This window comes from Portunus trituberculatus, chromosome 9 (genome assembly GCF_017591435.1).
Source record: "Portunus trituberculatus isolate SZX2019 chromosome 9, ASM1759143v1, whole genome shotgun sequence".
In the NCBI taxonomy this organism is placed as follows: Eukaryota; Metazoa; Arthropoda; class Malacostraca; order Decapoda; family Portunidae; genus Portunus; species Portunus trituberculatus.
The window spans coordinates 586,411-607,500 of NC_059263.1; the positions used below are offsets into that span (position 1 = coordinate 586,411).

The 21,090-nt window shown below is 40.6% G+C and overlaps 1 protein-coding gene across 2 annotated transcripts in view; it reads right to left on the minus strand.

Annotated features, from left to right (window-relative positions):
- LOC123501697 overlaps positions 1-21,090 on the minus strand; it is a 46,618-nt gene that overhangs the window by 18,718 nt on the left and 6,810 nt on the right. For both annotated transcript variants that reach the window (XM_045250700.1, XM_045250699.1), the window contains exons 2-4: positions 4,828-5,022; positions 1,121-1,385; positions 259-413 (exon numbers count right to left, since the gene is read on the minus strand). In XM_045250700.1, coding sequence (XP_045106635.1) covers positions 259-413; positions 1,121-1,385; positions 4,828-5,022 — 615 coding nt within the window. The remainder of the gene's footprint in view (positions 1-258; positions 414-1,120; positions 1,386-4,827; positions 5,023-21,090) is intronic.

Sequence of the window (21,090 nt, forward strand, 5' to 3'; positions counted from 1 at the left end):
AAAGTAGAGTCCTAAAATGTAATAGGAATTAATGAACAGCAGAAATACAACAAACAACAACGAACCGTTACAACACTGACCAATCCAAACCAAGAACAGAGAAAGTAAAACCAACAAGAAGCAAGAAGACAACACAACGCAACGCAACACAACCCAACACAAGAGGTCAGTGGAGCAACCTTATCCAAGCAACAAGACAACACAAGGTTAAAAAACGAGTCTTTCCCCCACGAGGCAAAAAAGTAAGTGGCGTCCTACCTGCAGGCTCGAGGGCTAGTGGGTCAGCAGGCTCCAGGGGCTCCTCTCCAAACACAGGCTGCAGGACGGCGCGGCGCGGGGCGGAGGGGCGGACTGGACGGTTGGGACGCTCTGTGGTGGTAGATGAGCGGTGGCGTGGCTTGAAAGTTGCGAACCTGCACGGGAGGGGAAGGGTCAGAGGCTGAGATGTCGGCCCTGGTTAAATGTTGCGGTTTGGTACGTTAGGGGGTGGAGTATGTGGGGTTGGAAGTGACTAGGCAGGTTACATTATTGCGGTCAGTATTATTGAGTATTTCTGGGTGCACCTCCACTACATTTAAGAGACCAGTTGGATAATTGACTGGCAGATTCTCCATGGGGTTTTTACGGTTCTTGTGACGGATTAACCAAGCAAGATTTCCACATTACTAGAAGAAACAGTCTTAAGGAACCGGGTAATCATATCTGTGGCCTTTGAAAATAATGGTGGTGAGAGAGCAAAGTGTTTTTATATACGGGATGTGTGTGTGTGTGTGTGTGTGTGTGTGTGTGTGTGTGTGTGTGTGTGTGTGTGTGTGTGTGTACGCGCTGTCATCTCTCTCCTTGCTTCTACTAATATTATTTCTTCATGATTAGTGATACTATTACTATAATTACAACTACATTTGTTATAGCTACGAGCACTGCAGTAAATACCAGAAGCTTTTAACTATCCTTACCATTACTACCACCACTATTACGATTAGTAAGTAACCAATACTTCTACAGTCATCTTCATCTATTACTACAAAATATAACTTTGCTACGACCACTAACCACTCAATGCTACTACAACTTTCCTTACTACTACTACTACTACTACCCTACCATCGCCACTACTTACCTATGCGTGAGTGGCGGTAGGCGGGTGGTCGTGGCAGCCTTTCCACCACCACCACCACCACTTCGAGCACCGTCACCTTCCTTCTTCACCACCACGGGCGGCCCTCGCAGTCCGTCCAGCGGTACCGCCACCTCCTTCTGGCCTTCCTCGAGCTTAGTAACAGCGGGAGAGGAGGGCAGGGCGGACTCAAGAATGTACACCACGCCGTCACTAAAGCGGTGTTCCTCCCCAGTCAGCCTCACGCCATTGACGGTCACCACACCCTCTGTTGATGGAGAGTTGCCGCGTGCTCACTTATTAGTCTATATAGAAACGCTTTGCTCTCTCACCAAGACTATTTTCGAAGGCAACAGAGATGATTAGTCAGATTCTCATGAGTGATTCTACTGTTGATGTTATAGAAATAGTGTTATTCTATCACAAAAACTAAAAAAAAAAATCCTCGAAACCCTTGAACTAGACTTTAGGAAGTTGATCACACACTTTGAAACACTTCCACGCCACACCTACACCACTCTCAAAAGGCTCTGATTGAAGTGTTACTGTTTAATACTCGTTTTTTTTTTTTTTTTTTACGGTTCTAGTGACTGATTAATAAAGATTTTTACACTATTAACGGAAAAAAAAAAGAATGAATAAAACTTGAAAACCCGGCCAATGAAAGTAGTCGTGGTGATGAGAGAGCGAAGCGATTCAGAATAAAAGTCTTTGTTATTTTATAGTTTCAAGTTTGGTATGGGATGGTTTGTGCAATATATATGTGTAGTGTTGCTTCGTATAGTATATAATGCCATAGGTTAGTGCAGGAATGATCGTTATCTTGCAAACATGGCTCAAATAGAATAACTCATCATCATCGTCATCATCATCATTTCTTGAGACAAATTAATAAGAAATAAGGCAAATGAACAATTCCAAGAGAGTGTGTGTGTGTGTGTGTGTGTGTGTGTGTGTGTGTGTGTGTGTGTGTGTGAGGGGTGGGTGGATGGGATGGGGGGAAAGAAGGGAGACGTTGCGCATTTAAGCATCCACAGGTGGGCGAGCTAACAAGGTAACGAGGCAATTCACTCGTTAACAATAGTAATAAAGAAGGGAATGAGTGTCTGACTGCCTCCACACGCAACACTCAACACCTCCCACGAGAGGAAGTAAAAAAATGTGATGCGTGTGAAAGTAGAATGTAAAATGATGAGGAAAGGAGAGGAGGAGCGAGAAAAGAAAGAGGGAATGATGGGATGGGAGGAATGAAAGAGGGAAGGTAGAAGGAAGAGAAGGATGGAAGGATGAAGAATGGAAAGGAGATAAGATGGAAAGAAGGGAGAAAGGAAGAGATGGATGAGGAAGGGGAGGGAACAATACGGAAAAGAGAAGGAAGGTATGAAGGAAGGAAAGAAGGAAAGGAGATTAATCTACTTACATTTCTATATTTACTTCTTTTAACGTGATGGAAAAGGAAGGAAATGAGACAATATGGAAAAGAAGAAAAGGAGGAAGGAAGGAATGAAAGAAGGAAGGAAGGAAGGAATGAAGAGAGAATGAAAGGATGGAAAAAAAGAAGGAAGGAAGGAAAAAAAAGAGGAAAGAATGAAAGGATGGAAAAAAGGATGGAAAAAATAAGAAAGGAGGAAAGAATGAAAGGATGGAAAAAAGGATGGAAAGAATGAAAGGATGGAAAAAGTAAGGAAGGAGGTAACGAAAAAAAAAAAAGAAAGGAGGAAAGAATGAAAGGATAGAAAAAAGGAAGGAAGGAATACAAATTAACCCACATTTCTATATTTACTTTTCAACAATATTATTTGCATTTTTTCCTCTTTTTTCTTCTTTGCTCTTATTCATTTATTTTTTTTTTCTTTTTACAATTTTAACTTCTTTTTTTAACAATCTAGTCTTACATTTATTTTTTCCCCCTCTTTTTTTTTCATCTCTCTCAAGGGCAGTACTCAATACCTGCTGGAGGCGAGGGCGAAGTCTCCAGCCCTGCCTCTGACCTTGTGCCTTTTTTAATAACTTTTTTAATTATTTTTTCTATTTATTTATTTATTCACTTTTTTTTTGGCGAGCAGTTAGTTAGTTAGTTAACGGCGGACACGCTTAGCCGGCCTGCTTTGATGATGATGATGATGATGATGATGATGATGGAGGAGGAGGAGGAAGAAGAAAAGGGCGGGTACTACTGCTGCTATTACTGCTATTGTTACTAGTACTATTTCTACTACTATTGCTGCTGCTGCTACTACTACTACAACAACTACTACTACTACTACTACTACTACTACTACTACTACTACTACTACTACTACTACTACTACTACTACTTAGAAGAAGAAGAAGAAGAAGAAGAAGAAGAAGCAAGAATGAATGAAAGAGAAAAGGGAAAAAATAAGAACAAAAAGGAAGACAGAAAAACAAGGAAAGATAATAAAAGCAACGGTAACACTCAGAAGGAAAGGAGAAACACACACACACACACACACACACACACACACAAGAACTAGCTAGCCTCAGAAGTATATATAGGTATACATACATACACACACACGATCAATCCACCCCATACTCCTTCCCCTTCCTATATACCTCTCAAAAGACATTAACAAGTTTCCCCTCCTCCTCCTCCTTCTCTTACTCTAAAGTCTAAATCTTAACAGGTTTGAACGCAGCGGTGACGAAAATAGAGAAAAACAGTAAAATTTATCGCCAGCAGCTCATTCGTGCTTACTCTCCACTTTCTTCAAGCTTGTGGTCACCTGAAGGAATGGCTGGGAGGGGCTCAGGTGTTCAGGAATATTAGGGTGTGAAAACAGGTACTTGTAAGGCGCGGTAACAAATTTGTGCACGGTGAATATTGTAAAATACTTGTATATTATGGACGTATGCAAATTCATTCTTCTCGCTTGCTCGCTCTCTCTCTCTCTCTCTCTCTCTCTCTCTCTCTCTCTCTCTCTCTCTCTCTCTCTCTCTCTCTCTCTCGTATTTAAGTAAGTATACGAGTAGATAACTAAATAAACTAATTCTCTATCTACCTAACAAACAAATGAATAAACTAATCGAATAACTAAGCTCATCCTGATAAAAGAAACACGCCGAGGGAAGCAGTGACTCGTCTGAAAGGTTCCGAGCAAGGCAGGTGAGGTTTGGGTGAGGTGAGTTTTTTTTTTTATGTCAAGGGCAAAAAAAAAAAAAAGTATATCAGAGAGAAAAAACAAACGAACACTGGAATTGCAATCTCCCTAAAAGATTATAAAAGAATTGGTCCAAGGAGTGGGTTAGGCTAGGTTTGGTTAGGCTTGGTTACGTTACAAGGACAGAAGGCTGCCAGTGTGCGTTATGATTGACTTGGTCTTTTAAGTAATATCTGTGTTATTTTTTTCGTTATCATCATTATTATTATTATTATTATTATTACTATTATTATTATCATTAGGGTACATCAAGGAAACATAAGAGTACAGTACAAGGGAGCATTAATAAATTGGTTAGTCTTTTCAACAACACCTATTTTCTTTCGTTATCATTATTATCATCATCATCACCATTAAAAATTAGACTTCTTAATAATCTCCATAAAAAAAGAAAAAGAAAACATATAAAGATGAAAAAAATATTAATACTCTGGGTTTGGAAGACGTGATGTAACTTCTACCATCGCATTACTGCCATCACATTGTTAGAGAGCCATAAGAGAACCAGTAGTGTGCATTGTTTACCCTCATCAGTGGCGAAGTTCAAGTTTGTGCCGCCGAGGGTGAGGGACGAGGAGGAGGTGGCGGAGGGCGGCAGCAGGGCCTCCCCCAGAATGACGTGATTGAGAAGGGCGTCCATCGTGGCTTCCTTCTCAGTGAGGAAACCACCACCCCTCGGCAGCCCTTCGTTCTTCGGCACCAGCAGCGTCCAGGGCTCGTCTGTGGGGGAGAGAGAGACGTGGGGCGGTGAGATGATGAGATGATGAAACGGTGAGGTGGTGGTTGGTCTGGACATAGGTTTGGATGGGTTGTGTGTGGTTTGTTAAGGTCTGGGTTAGGATTAGGGTAGGTTTGGGTGGGTTTGGATGGGTTGTGTGTGGTTGATTAAGGCCTGGGTTTGGTCTGGGTTGGTTTAGATGGGTTCGTTTGTTGTTTGGATGGGTTATGTGTGGTTGGTTAAAGTGTGGTAGGTTTGGGTGGGTTATGGTGACAAAAGGGTAGGGTAAGGTAAGGAAAGGTAACAAAAGAATAGGGTAAGGTAAGATAAGGTAAGGTACACTAAGATAAGGTAACGCAAGAGTTGGGTTGGATTGGGTTAGGTAAGTAAGGTAAGGTATGTAAGGCAAGGTAAGGTAAAGTTGGGTTGAGATGATATATGATGGATTTGATTAGGTCAGGTTAGTTAAGGTGAAATAAGGTAAACGTTATGTAGAGCCGGTGATGGTGGTGATGGTGATGGTGATGGTGGTGGTGGTGGTGGTGGTGGTAATAGTGGAAACAGCAGTGGTGGTGGTGGTGGTGATGATGGTAGTTATTAAGGAAAGGATGTAAAACAAACAGGATGGACAGACAATGCGATGACTCACACACACACACACACACACACACACACACACACACACACACACACACACACACACACACACACGTACAGTTTTAAGAAGAAAAATCAGTTATGAAGTTAAGATACGATAGAAAAAGAAAATACAAGACAGGATACGTGAGCAATGACTCAGAGCTTTAAAAATAATACTGTGAAGGAGAATTACGCAAGCACACACACACACACACACACACACACACACACACACACACACACACACACACACACACACACACACACACACACACACACACACGAGCAATGCATGTGTACGTTGTCATAGAAAACAAGGATTTATTATTTTTTTAGACATAACAAAAATGAAGAAAAGAAAAAAGAAAAACGTGCATATTAGTTGTTCGTGTGTGTGTGTGTGTGTGTGTGTGTGTACCTTCTTGCCTTTCCTACTGCAGTAAAGAAAGGTCAGTCTTCCTTGTGGCTCTCTCTCTCTCTCTCTCTCTCTCTCTCTCTCTCTCTCTCTCTCTCTCTCTGTGCCACGTCACGCCTGTTTCTACCTTGGCATTTCCCTTTCTTTACCACACCGGGTCTATAGACTTAACCTTTGAGAGATATACATACATACAGACAGACAGATAGACGGGTAGATAGATAGACAGATGCTTAGTTAGATAGATAGACAAACAAACAGACAAACGTATTTCTCTTTCTCTGCATATAAAAAAAAAAAGAATGTTTCTGAGAGAGAGAGAGAGAGAGAGAGAGAGAGAGAGAGAGAGAGAGAGAGAGAGAGAGAGTTTCACAAGGTCTGATGCAAAGGTAGGTCATTTATTTCTTTAATATCCATTTCACACACACACACACACACACACACACACACACACACACACACACACACACACACACACACACACACACACACACACACACACTTTGAATGTAAAGAAAAGCAAAACACAAGAAAATAAACAACTGAAGAAGAAGAAGAAGAAGAAGAAAACAATCACGAGACACCCATTTTAAGAACAGCCTCCCCCCCCCCTCCGCCACTTTTCCTCCCCTCATTCCTACCACCTAACCTAACAGTATTTCAAGGTCACCCAGTAGCCTATCTTCTTCCACTCACTCTCCCATTTCATCACCGTCTCCTTTCCCTCTTCCTATCTCAAAACAAGTCCCGTCTCTCTCTCTCTCTCTCTCTTCAAGTGTAGCGTGTCCTTGTGAGCCTTCTTTCCAGCCTGAGGAGCATTATAGACCATCCCGCCCCTCCCTACCCACGGAAAAACTGGCTCTTCTGAAGGTAAGGTAGTCTGCCCAACCCTCCTCCCTCCCCCTCTCATGCTACGCTCCCCGCCGGCTCATTGTTGTTGTCACTGGTGGTGGTGGTGGTGGTGGTACGCTGCTGTTGCACTTTAACCCGGGAACTCAGCGGCCCACGAGCCTATTTCTTATTCTTTCTTGTTCTTTTCGTTTTCTTTCTTTCATTTGAAGTGTAAATGTTTTGATTATTTTTTTCGTTTTGGTTTTCTTGGTTAGGATAATTGTTTTGTTATTCATTTATTCAGTTTTGTATATTTTTTTTCCTCCTCCTCGTCTATCTCTTCTTTTCGGTTGGTATAATCGTTTTCTTTGTCTTATTTTCTCCTCCTCTTCCTCTTCTCTTCTTTCGAATAGTCACTAGGGTGGTAATTTCGTTATTCTTCTCCATTTTATCTTTTATTGACTCGATTGATAATTTGTTTGGTGTTTTAAGCAATACCTATTTGCGTTTTTACATTATTATTATTATTATTATTATTATTATCATCATCATCATTAAATATTAGAATTCTTATTAATTACCATACAAAATAAAACAAAAATGAAGGAGAATATTTGTGTTTGGGATGGCGTTACCGTAATGTCTATTATTGTATTATTGTTATTACTTTAATTATCACCCTCCTGGCATTTAGCAGGTATGTACGCACGTATATAAGTAAGGTTGCAATTTAATACATATATATTTTTGTATGTATCAGTAATTTGTTCTTGTATTCTCGTTTTATACTGAGTCTCATTATTATTATTACCAGCTATAATTTTTTTTTCTTTATCTGGTCCTCCTCCACCTCCTCCTTCATGTTTTTACTTATTATTGCTATCACCATTATCATCATCACTATACTACACTAGTCCTAATACCTCTACCACCACTATCACCCTCACCACCACTTCTACCACTACAAACTTAAATAAATCAATAAATGAACTTAAATAACCAGTCTTTCACGCATTAATTACAAAACAAAACAACAATAATACCACGAACCTAAAACATTTTCCTTATTCACTGCAATATTACAATTATCGCACAACCATACTTAATATCATACTTGCTTCGTTTGGTGCACTTACACACCCCTTTGTCACTCCCACTCTCTCTCTCTCTCTCTCTCTCTCTCTCTCTCTCTCTGGGGCGCGCGTGCAAGTGTCGCTCTCTTTGTTCCCGCTCCTCTGCCTGACTCCTCTTCCCCTTCACGCTGTAATAATCTTCGGAATTTATGGGGAAGTCGTGCTCGTGATGACTTCTTGGCAGCTGTCCTGTTTCTTATACATATAATACTCGTGGTTAGCTTATGTAATGCTTGTTGTCAGTTGTCACTCGGGGTATGTGTGTCTGTTGCTGGGTGGAATAGAAGGAGGAGGAGGAGGAGGAGGAGGAGGAGGAGGAGGAGGAGAAAAAGAAGAAGAATAATGAGAAGAAGGACAAGAAGAAAACGATACTGATATAGAACAAAAAGAGATGAAAAAAGAAAACTAATTAGAAGAAGAAGAAGAAGCAGAAGAAGAAGAAGAAGAAGTAAACAAAACTGATAGAGAAGAAGGAAGAGATTAAGAAGAAAAAAAAAAAATAATAAACTGATAATCAAGAACCTAACATTTTAATTAACATACACATCAGACCATCCATCATTAATTCAGTCCATTCTTTCCTTTAAGAGAACCTTGGACACCGTAAGGGAGAAGAGAGATGAATGACAAAGAGAGGTGACGGAATTCATGGCTAATACCTGATGCTGTTCACTGTGGTGGTGGTGGTTTCAATAATACTGCACCGTATGGTATTTCTTTGTATTCTAATAACATTCCGAGTAATGAAGATCGAGGTATTGTATTCCATTTTGGCTTTCTATAACGGATACCTTCTCTTAACACAACAGCTTACCAAAATGTTCTGTTAATATTTTTTTTCAATTCTGTTCTATATTTCTTCTCGCTTTCACTTCTCTAATTAACTTATTTTTCCTTACTCTATATATTTTCTTTCCCGGCAAATATCAACTTTCACATTGTATATTTTCTTTCCTGTCATATATTTTTCCTCCCCACTCTGTATATTTTTTCCCGTGACAATATCAATTTTCACACCTGTATTTCTTTCCTGACAAACATCAATCAATCCTCACACTATTTATTTTTTTACCAGACACTATTAATCCTCACATTACCTAATATAATCCATCTGCATCAAAAGAACAAATAAATCAACGGGAGCGTAATGAATAATGATAACTGGTAGACAAAAATGATGACACAATCTTGACTAGGGAAACACAAGGCACGGCAAGGCACGGTCAAGTCGATCCAGGAAATTGTTAGACTGCTTCCCGTAACTGGCATGACGGGAGGTATCGTGTTTCCTCGTAGGGTTGCTTTGTGCTACACCCACTCACTCGGCCCGCTGGTGGGTGTCCGTGAGCTTATTTCTACATTGTCGCCCACCAGTGGCCGTGACGCGGGGACGCTGCAGGTAGCACGTGTTCTCTTCTATTACTACGAAAGGCTTTGCTCTCACCACTATTCTGAAATATCTCTGTACCGCATCTCCACTGCATTCAAGAGGCTCTAGTTGAAGTGACACTGGTTTTAAAGGATGATTTAACATTTCTACATTATTAACAGGAGAAATAATCTTGAGAACAGCTAATAACTTCTGTGGCCTTAATTGAAAAAAAAAAAAAAAAAAAAAGGTCTTGGTGAAAGGGCAGAACGTTTCCGAATACGGGCATATGTTTTCGAAGGCCACAGAGAGTATCATCCGGGTTCTCAAAAGTATTTCCCCTAGCTAAGTTAATAATGTAGAAATCATGTTAATCTACCATTAGACCCATAAGAATACCCATTAAAAAACCGTGGAACTTCAACTAAAGGTTTTTGAACACTACTGCTTCCCATGAGACGTAAGAGAAAGGAACCCAAGGGACAAACATCTTTACCAAGGCTCTTTGCTTGAACCAGACGGGGAGGTGGGGGAGGACAAGGAGTTGGAAGTCTGGACCGGTTACTGAAGGCATCTCGGCGCACCCACATCCCCAACCCACACCCACGGACAGGGAGGGGAAATGCGAGGACCCGAAGGTAAGTCCAGACGATCGTAAACACCTGTAACACGGATGTCCTCAGGGGCTGTGTGTGTCCCAGGGGTCAAGGAGCTGAACCCACCGTGCGTTCAAAGGTCAAGGCAGCGGTAAGAGTACTGCTGTGGGGCGTGGCGACATGAAGCAGAGAGAAAAAAAAAAAAAAAAAAAAAAAAAAGAAATGAAAAGAAAAAAGAAATAAAGAAGTGCGTGACCAGACTGTTAGGGTTTATTGCTTACTCTGTGGAGAGAGAGAGAGAGAGAGAGAGAGAGAGAGAGAGAGAGAGAGAGAGAGAGAGAGAGAGTTATTTAAATGTAGATTATGTTGTAAGTAACGGCCAGCAAAAAGATAAAGACGAAACAGGAAGGGGGAAAATAATAGCGATAATGATGATAAAGAGGAGGAGGAGGAGGAGGAGGAGGAGGAGGAGGAGGAGGAGGAGGAGGAGGAGGAGGAGGAGGAGGAGGAGGAGGAGGAGGAAGAAGAAGAAGAAGAAGAAGAAGAAGAAGAAGAAGAAGAAGAAGAAGAAGAAGAAGAAGAAGAAGAAGAAGAAGAAGAAGAAGAAGAAGAAGAAGAATATATAAAGATAGCTACACACTCAAAAATAAAATAAAAGTGAGAATAAATATGAATAAATGAAAAGAAAAGCACAAACGAAACATGGAGATAGCTGGCCGTTCAAGAAGGAGAAAATGCAAATGAATGACACGAATAAATAAATGAATAAATAAATAACATAGCCTCCTTTCATCAGCCAGCCAGGTAAGTAAGCGGGCAGGTAGCTCAAACATTACACAACCCAAGCTGAAATGAATACTGAAGAGACAAGAAGGATACGAACCTAAACATTATCATCACACAATTTACTACAAGTGCCAGCAGCTTGACACACCCGCTTTGCACCCAGACACACCCTTGACACACAAAATACTTGGATAATGCTGGATAATAATGGAAACACTCGAATAATAGTATTTAAGCCTAATGAGAAATAGTAGGTAGGTGGTGGTGATAACATAGGGGTTACGAGCCTATGAATTATCGTCTGTCCCACCTCTACCACCACCACCACCACCACCACCATTACCTAACCTTCTTCTTTCCTCGTACATCCCTTTCTCTTTTTCCCTTTCCCTTTCGCAACACACCCACCCACTGCCGCTCCCTTTGGATAACTGACACACACACACACACACACACACACACACACTTCAATTTCCATAGATAATAAATAAGTTTCAAATTATTTATCTACTACTACTACTACTACTATTACTACTACTACTACTACTGCTACTACTACTACTACTACTACTACTACTACTACTACTACTACTACTGCTACTACTACTACTACTACTACCACTTATTTTACGTAAGGGGAAAATCTGGCCAAGGGCAACAAAAACGATGAACCCCCATCCCCTCCCTCCCCAAAAAAAAGGCCCACTTGGATGCCAGTTCCCGAGCAGTTCCGAGAAAGTTAGCCAGAAGAATGGAATAAGATAAATGTCTTGAAACTACAACATGTTTTCGAAGGCCACAAAAAAAAAAAAAAAAAAATAATAATAATCATCCAGGTTCTCCAGAATATTTACCCAAGCTACTACTACTACTACTACTACTACTACTGCTACTACTGCTACTAACAAACAAAAGCTAGCAGACAAACAAGCAGGAGCAGGAACAGCAGTGGGTCCCTCGCATGCTGATAGGCGGCAAATTAGCCCCCGTGAACCAATCGTGATGAAGAATGGGTGTGTGATGGACAGTGAATGGCTGGCAGGATGAGCGCTGATGTGGCAACAATGGCGGTGACAGAGTGTGTGTGTGTGTGTGTGTGTGTGTGCTTGATTTGGTATAGTGCACTTCCTCCTAATCTTAACTCTCCACCTCTTCCTCCTCTTTTTCTTCTTTTCTCTCGTTATCATTGTTATCTTCTTCTTTTCCTTCTTTATCATCCTTATCCTTATCTTTTTTTTGGGGGGGTCTATTTTTTTGTTGTTGTTTGTTGTACTTCCTCCTCCTTCTCGTCCTCGTCCTCGTCCTCCTCTTCCTACAGTTATTCTTGTTCTTCGTTTCACCGTTTAACTTCTCTTCCTCATATTTTTTCCTCCCTGTTCTTCTTGATAACTGTTACTTTCTTCTTCGTCTTCTTCTCCTCCTCTTCCTCTTTATTTTCTACTCCTATTCTTCCTCTTCATTTTTTTTCCTCGTTTAACTGTTAATTTTGTTCTTCTTCCTCTTTTTTCTTCTCCTTTCCTCTTCCTGTACTTGTTATTTGTCACTTTCTCTTCTTCCTCCTCCTCCTACTCTTCCTCCTGAATTTTGTCTTCTTCCTCTTCCTCCTTTAATTTCTTCTTTTTCTTTCTTCTTTTTTTTTTGTCCTGTCATTTAGTTTAATCATTCTTTTTTTTCAAGTTTCCATCAATTTCCTCCTCCGTGTCCTCCTCGTCCTCCTTTTTGCTGCATCTCCTCCTATCCTTCCTCTTCCTGTTCATCATCATCATCATCGTCATCATTGTCCTCCTCCTCCTCCTCCTTGTCTTCTTCTTCCTCCTCTTCTTCATTAGTCCTCTTATAAACCTTTCTCTTCATAATTCTTCGTGATTAAATTCTTTCTCACGACATTTTGAAAGAGGAAATGAAGAGGAGAAGGAGGAGGAGGAGGAGGAGGAGGAGGAGGAGGAGGAAGAGAAAAGGAATGGGGGAGGGGAAAGTACTACAGGTGACTGGCGTTATGTTGTGGTTAACCTTGGAGAGAGAGAGAGAGAGAGAGAGAGAGAGAGAGAGAGAGAGAGAGAGAGAGAGAGAGAGGTAGCCACGATGACACTTAAGTAAGTAATCAAGAACGAATTTCACAATACCACCACCACCACCACCACTAATAATAATAATAATGATAATAATAATAATAATAATAATAATAATAATCTTATGGCCAACGCATCTTATTATGAATCCGCAAGGTCAGAGAGAGAGAGAGAGCGAGAGAAAGTTTTACCTAAGCCTTCACAAAAAAACATATATAGGTACCAAATTCATTATTAGTTCTTTGGTTTCTTGATGCATTTGTTAAGATTAGGTCACGGTTAAGCTAGATTCGCCTGTCCCACTAATACAAGCACCGGGGAAGCTTGGGAGAGGGAAAAGTGTCAAGACTGTTATAGAATGTTCCTTTAGTAAATTTGTTCTTCCTATGTAGCCTATTCTGTTTTGTTAGGTTTGTTCTCCCTTCTCCTTCTTCTTCCTTCAGTTATTCTCGTTCTTCTTTACTTCTTTTTCTCATACTCAACCAGCAGCTTATTCATATCCTTTCCTTTTCTTTACTTTTCTCAATTAATTAACCAGTTGATGATTCTTTTCGCCTTTCTTTTCTTCTTTTCTCAAATACTCAACCAGCAAATTTTTCATATCCTTCCCTTTTCTTTTCTTTTCTCAAATAATTAACCAGTCGATTCTTTTTCCCTTTTCTTTTTCCTCAAATCATTAATGAATCGATATTTTTCCTTTCCTTTTTACTTCTTTTTCTCAAATAACTGACAAATCTATTTTTCCTTTCCTTTCTTGCCTCAAATAATGAAGTAAGAATCTTTTCCTTATATTTTCTTCTTTTCTCAAATAATTAAGCTCTCGATTCTTTTTCCCTTTCCTTCTTCTTCTTCTTCTTTTTTTCTCTGTTGTTCTTTAATGTCGTAATGAGGGAAACAACCCACAGGAAACCCAAACCAGAGAGATGATAGCCTAGTCTGCGCGTAGCTATAGTGTGTGGGTCAGTTTCAAGGTCTCATATTATTAACGTTCGGAAGCTCGCCAGTTTGGAATTGACTCTTTTGCCTTAGTGTTACTTTTTTTTGTACATTCGCAAACAAAAAGAAGCGGTTAGAAAAAAAAAAATAAGTGATATGGATGGCCGGGGGAGAAGGTGAAGGCAAAAGGAGAGGAAAAAGAAATACTGGTGATAATGGTGATAAAGAAGATGAAGATGATGATGATGAGAAGAAAAAGAAGAAGATGAAGATGAAGAAGATGAAGAAGACTATGAAGAAGAGGAAAAGGAAGAAGAAGAAGAAGAAAGAAAAAAAGAAGAAAAAGAAAAATGTAAAAATAGACAAGACACCTTAAAAAATAAACAAATAGACGTGAAATAATTAATGATATGAATAAATGGAAAAAAAAAAGAGATAGCTAGCCACTGAAATAAAGATAAAATGCAAATAAATGACACGAATAAATAAATAAATAAAATAGCCTCCTTTTATCAGCTTAAGTACATATGCTGGTTAGTTCGCAAATGAAAAAAAAAAAAAAAAAAAAAATCGTGACTATAGAACTGGGCCTGTGTGTCTTAATGAACCTCCTGTCTTGTATTGAATTAGTTAAGATCCCCTGGTGTGTGTGTGTGTGTGTGTGTGTGTGTGTGTGTGTGTGTGTGTGTGTGTGTGTGTGTGTGTGTGTGTGTGTGTGTGAGGATGTTGTTGTTGTTGTTGTTGTTGTTGTTGTTGTTGTGGTGGTGGTGGTAGTTATTGATGTTACTCTTAATCCATCCTTTCTTTTTTTTTTCAACTTTTTCACTTATTTATACCACCGTAACGCCCCCCCTCCCTCTTTTCATCACTGTTTACTAAATTGTCGTTGTTGTTGTTGTAATTATTAATATTGCTAGCCTATCCTTTCCTTTTTCACATCTTTTTTTTTACTTTCCATTTACTTATACCTACCAACGCCCCTTTCACCATTTTCACCCATGTCAACACCACCCATCATCAATTCACCTCACACTGCACACACTCGCTCTCCACCTTCACCGCCACCATCACCACCTCCAGCACAACCACCGCCTCATTAAACCTGTTCTAGCCACATGGTACACAGGTGAGGGGACGCGGGAGGTGGCAGAGTGAGTGCTTCAAGGAGGACAGGTAGAGGCAAGGGGCAGGTAAGATAGGGTGACTTAATGGAAGGGTAGCTTAGGGGCACTGAACGACCCTTGCTAACTGTGTGAACGTCTGTAGGTCAAGAACATGAGACACACAAACTCGTATTCTTAAAGTTATCTGTGCTTCACCTCCACTATTTCAAAAGGTTTTATTGAAATTGACACGAGTTTTATTTTCTTTAAGGTGTTTTACGTTTCTAGAGGCGTATTGACAAGATTTCTACATTATTAACTGGAAAAACACCCTTGAAAACCTCGCTAAATTTCCATTTCTGTGGCTTTGGAAAACAATCGTGGTGAGAGAGTAAGTGGATCGTTTCTGTATACGAGCCACAGACACACACACACACACACACACACACACACGTTACACAATACTTGATAAGACTATTGCAATAATTATATAAGAAAAAAAAAAAAAAAAAAAAGAGCTTGATTTATTGATTAAGATGAACGTGTGGTGAAATTAAAGTGACGTGCTTAAGGAGGAGGAAAAAAAAGAAATGTATAAATGATGATGATAATAATAAGAGTAAAATAAATGGATGCAGTTTTACAGGTTAATTGTCTTGTTAGTTCACTTTACTTGTACATGTTCATTACTATTCTTTTTTTCTTTCTGTGTGGTCTTCATGCAATAACCTTACCAAACAATCAGGAGTTCACGTACTCAATAAGTCAATCAATCAGTCAATCAGTCAATCAGGTGTTCACTTTTTCAATCAATCTATCAGTCAGTCAATCAGTCAATCAGGTGTTCACTTTTCTCAATCAGTCAATCAATCAGTCAATCAATCACTCAGTCAATCAGTCAGTCAGGTGTTCACTTTCTCAATCAATCAATCAGTCAGTCAATCAGTCAATCAATGAATTCATCAGTCTTTTCTTTGCAGTCTCAAACAATTAACCAAAGCATTTTTTCCTTTCTTTCTTTCCTTCTGTATTTTATTCGTGAAAGTTTGTTTGTATTTTATCTTTAGAAAGGGAAAACAATTGCACTGGGTGGTCATTGGGAGATTACGTAGGAGAGAGTAGAGGTTCATGATACAAAGGAAAAATATGTGAGTAGATAAATATGCAAATAAATAAATGAAGAAAAACGAATCAGATATAAAATGTATAGATAGATGGATAAAAAAAAGGGAATAAATGAATAAATGAAGAAAAAAAGAAAAAAACCGGAGAAGAGAAAAAATATCATGTTTTGTTGTTAATTTCTGTACAGCTGGATGATTTAGATAAGTGAATTAATACGTAGAATAAATAAACAAACAAATAGAATAAGAAAATAAAACCATAATTTGTCAGGAAGAGAATAGATTACAAAAATATAGCTGGGAAATTAAAAAATAAAAGCTAAATAAACAAATGGACAAATAGATTGATGAATAAACAAATAAAGATTACATTTCGTTAATTTCTCTTCGTATAAAAAGAAAAAATAAAGGAAAAAATGATAAAAGGTCATGTCTTGTTCATTTAGCCACAGGTGGATGAACAGACAGATGAGTTAATTAGCTAAACCACTCCACTCCCTGACCTGCCGCGCTGCCTTGCTCCATATTCCACCAGTACAACACGCCAGGCTGGTGTTGCTACTGTCACCACCACCACCACCACCACCACCACCACCACCACCACGATCAACACCAACAACAATAACAATACTAACATCATCAACACCACTACCACCACCAACAACAACACTAGCATCACCACCACCACCACCAACAACAACAACACTAGCATCACCACCACCACTACCAACAACAACAACAACAACAACAACAACACTAACATTACCACCACCACCATCAACAACAGCAGCAGCAACAACACCAATAACAACACGAACATCACCACCACCACCACCACCACCAACAACAACAACAACACCCCAACATCACCATCTTAACATCATTTAATTTATCTCACTTATTGCATCATTTCACTACATCATTTTCTTAACTTATCACGACAACTAACCCCCTCTCTCTCTCTCTCTCTCTTTCACAAGTCATGTCACCACCGGATCATCGAGACATCAATAAGTCACTCATCACATCACCACATCCTGTCCTGTGTCACCATTTCATCACCTTATCCTTCTCCTCCTCCTTCACATCCTTAAAATCCTTCTCTAGCTCTTCCTCCTCCTCCTCACTTTCTTCTTTATCTTCAAACTCCCTTCCTCTCTTTTCTTCTCCTCTTCCTCCTCCTTCTCCAACTCCTCTTCTTCCTCTTCCTCCTCCTCACTTTTTTTTCTTTATCTTCAAACTTCCTCTCTTTTCTCCTCTTCCTCCTCCTTCACATCCTTAAAATCCTTCTCCGGCTCCTCCTCCTCCTCCTCCTCCTCCTCCTCCTCCTCCTCCTCCTCCTCTTCCTCCGTACGCTATGTTAGGTTAGATTAGGCTAGTTAAACGACGCGAGGAAGGAAAAAGACTTCTGAATACAAGCCTAATAATGAACATCTTACTGCGTTACCACCACCATCACCACCACCGTCACCACCATCACCACCTCATACTCTCAGTTCTGGCCTTACTCCTCCTCGTGTCTTGAATCGCCAGTTGGTACAGTGACACGAAGCAGGGCAGACATGTAGGGAACTCTGTGTGTGTGTGTGTGTGTGTGTGTGTGTGTGTGTGATAAAGAGAGAGAGAGGGGGAGAGGGGAGTGGAGAGGAAGGAAAGGGAGGGGGAAGAAGGAGGGGGAGAGGGAGAGGGAGAGGAAGTGGGAAAGGGAAAGGGAGAGGGAGAGGGAGAGAAAAGGAAAGGGAAGGAGAGAGAGAGAGAGAGAGAGAGAGAGAGAGAGAGAGAGAGAGAGAGAGAGAGAGAGAGAGAGAGAGAAAATGATAAAAGTAACAAGAAACAAGGAAGAAGAAAAAAAGAAGAAATAAGGAAAGAAAGGGAAAATGAAGAGAAAACGAATGAAGAAAAGGAAGGAAACACGCAAATACATAGAAGAAAAAAAACAAAACAAAGAAAATGACACACACACACACACACACACACACACACACACTGAGCCACGCCCTAAGCACCACATCCACCCCCAGACAGTCGTCCCCTGCACACCCAATGCTTCAATAAACGTGGGAATCGTAACAATAGAGAGAGTGAAGAGGCGGGAGAGGAGGAGGAGGAGGAGGAGGAGGAGGAGGAGGAGAGAGGAGAGGGGACACAAAGAGGCCACAGGTGTTTAGTGCAGTCATGGGAACACCACACCACCACCACACCACCACGCTGCACCAGGACACACCCAAACACACACACACACACACACACTCACACTCACTCCCCTCATGACCGCTACTCATTGTTGACATTCAGGCAGCCTTCAAGGACAAACTGTATGTGTGTGTGTGTGTGTGTGTGTGTGTGTGTGTGTGTGTGTGTGTTTTCGAGTTTTCTGTTGCTTGTTCTTGGTTCTGTTCTCTTCCAGGTCTTTCTCTCGTGGTTCTCTTTCTCCATCTCTTCCTCCCCAAGTTTTTTTTTTTTTTTTTCTATATTGGTTATTTATTTATTTTATTTTTTAAGATTGATATTCCAGCACATTTTTGTCATGAAGCTTTGTGTTTATGTATGTATGCTTGTTTGTATGTATGTATGTATGTTTTTTTTTATGGAATAAGGGAAATTGGCTAAGGGTAACAAAAATAAAAAGAAAAGGTACACTTGAGAAAAAGGCTCATGTATGTATGTATGTATGTATGTATGTATGTATGTATGTATGTATACGTGTGTGTGTGCTTGCATGTATGTTCCGCGTTCTCTATTGTTTGCTTTTGTTTCTGTTTTATTCGAGATATTTATTTTTCTCCTTTTGGTCTTCTTCCTCTTTCAAATCCTTCTCTTCTTCCTTATAGTGTTTCCTCTTCTAATTCCTTTTCCTTCTCTTGCTCCTTTATATCCTTCTCTTCCTCTTTACTTCCATTTCCTTCTTTTCCTCTTCCTTTTCTTTCAAATTCTTCTCCTTCTCGTTCTTCTTCGCATGCTTAAAATCCTTCTTCAGTTCCTAGTGGTTTTCCTCCTCCTCCTCCTCCTCCTCCTCCTCCCTTCCTTCTCTTCTAGTTAAATTATGTGAAACCAAGGAGAAAACGAAGACGAATAATAACAAGATAAAAAACAAGAAGAAAAACAATAATAAGAAAGGAAAGAACCATAAAAACAATAATTTCCACAAGAACCTATTAAAAGCACTGAACGATAACATGACGAAACGCTTCTTCACACACACACACACACACACACACACACACACACACACACACACACACACACACACACACACACACGCTCTGACACTATACGGAGAACACAAGATCTGGATGTGTCACGGATTTCCTAAGCGAGCGCCCGTGAGAACCTCCATGACCACGCAAGAAGGCGAAGGCAAGAGCAGTGTTATGTCAGCGATCACGTCATGTGTGGTGGGCGGGAACTGAACGGTTACTTTATTGTGTAAGAAGGGAAAGCTGGCCAAGGGCAACATTAAACGAATAACAAGGCTCAGTTACTTGCCAGATCCCTTGTAGATCCGAGTTAGCCCCACAGCCGCCCTCCCCAAACACAAAACAAAGGGATAAGTGTCTTGAAATCACCCTCTTAAAATGTAGTCATGCATAGAAAGTTGGAAATACAGAAGCAGACAGGGAGTTCCAGAGTTTATCAGAGAAATGGGAAAAATGTCTTGAAACTTCCCTCTTAAATGTAGTCATAGAAAGCTGGAAATACAGAAGTAAACAGGGAGTTCCATAGTTCATCAGAGAAATGAGATAAATGTCTTGAAATCTCCCTCTTAAATGTAGTCATGCATAGAAAGTTGGAAATACAGAAGCAGACAGGGAGTTCCAGAGTTTACTAGGAAATGGAAGAAAGGGTGGGAGGACGCAGTATTTTTTTTTTTTTTTTTTAGTAGCATTTAGCGTGTTTGTGGCTGTTATAGAGGTGAGTTGAGGTTTTGCGGTGTTTGGTTGAATTGTACCGAGTCTTCCAGGGCATTTGATTGAGTTGACTAAAGATTTCGGTTGTATTTTGTATTTAGAGGTTTCGCAGTGTTTTAGGGGAGTTTTCCAGGCTTTTCGTTGGCTATTTTGATGTTTGTTAGGATTTTTGGGGAGTATATTGTGGTTTTCCAGGGCTTAGGTTGAGTTTAAGGAGGTTTTCCAGAGTTAGGTTTGAGTATATTGGGGTTTCCAGGATTCTTGTTAAGTATTTAGAGGGTTCCAGGGTTTTGGTTCAGTATATTGGGGTTTCCAGGGTTTGGGTTGAATATTTTGAAGTTTCACAGGGTTTGGGCGAGTATTTTGAGATTTTCTAGGCTCGGGCTAGTATACCAAGGATTACCAAGGCTTGATTGAGTATATCGAGGTTTTCCAATTATTGGTTGGGCATACTGAGGTCTTCCAAGGAAAAGAACTCACGAAAACCCGGCCAGTGATCTCCGCGGCCTCGGAATATAGTCCACGTGAGAGAGACTCGAAGCGTTTCAAAACACCGGACCACCGTGGCTTCATAAAACGGAGCATCGGACACGCGGCACGAGGTGTAGTATGATGTGGGAACGGTGTGGTTTGAGCGGATGAAAGAAGCAAGACGAGTTATCACAGCTGACCCCAATACCTTGAAGTCTGCCTGAGTCAGCGACAAGTTAAATCAAGCCTCGTTACTCAACTCCATAAAACGACATTCAAGCATTTCCTTAACTTTGCGCAACGTTCCCCGATAAACCCTGAAAGAACGAACACTGAACGCTACCCCGAGACACCCCGAAGCCCACCAATCAGCGAGTGACTTCCCCCACAGCCATGCCCAGCGAACAATAACGTCACGAGTCCCCGAACCAATGAAGGACGCGAGATCTTGTGACGTCACCCGTTTTCCTTCTCTCCTTTCAGAAGTCCACGCGGAGAACTCTTATCCTTGGGAGTTTTCCAGCTTTCTTTCTCCCGTTAGAAGCTGAACGGCGTAAACTGGATTTGTGCGGATCAAGTGAAGGAAGAGAAGGAGGAGAGGGATGAGTAGGAGCAGGAGGGAGAGAGGGAGAGTTGGAGGGAGAGGCAGGAGCAGGAAGGCGGGCGAGGGCAGGAGAGCGGGCAGAGGGC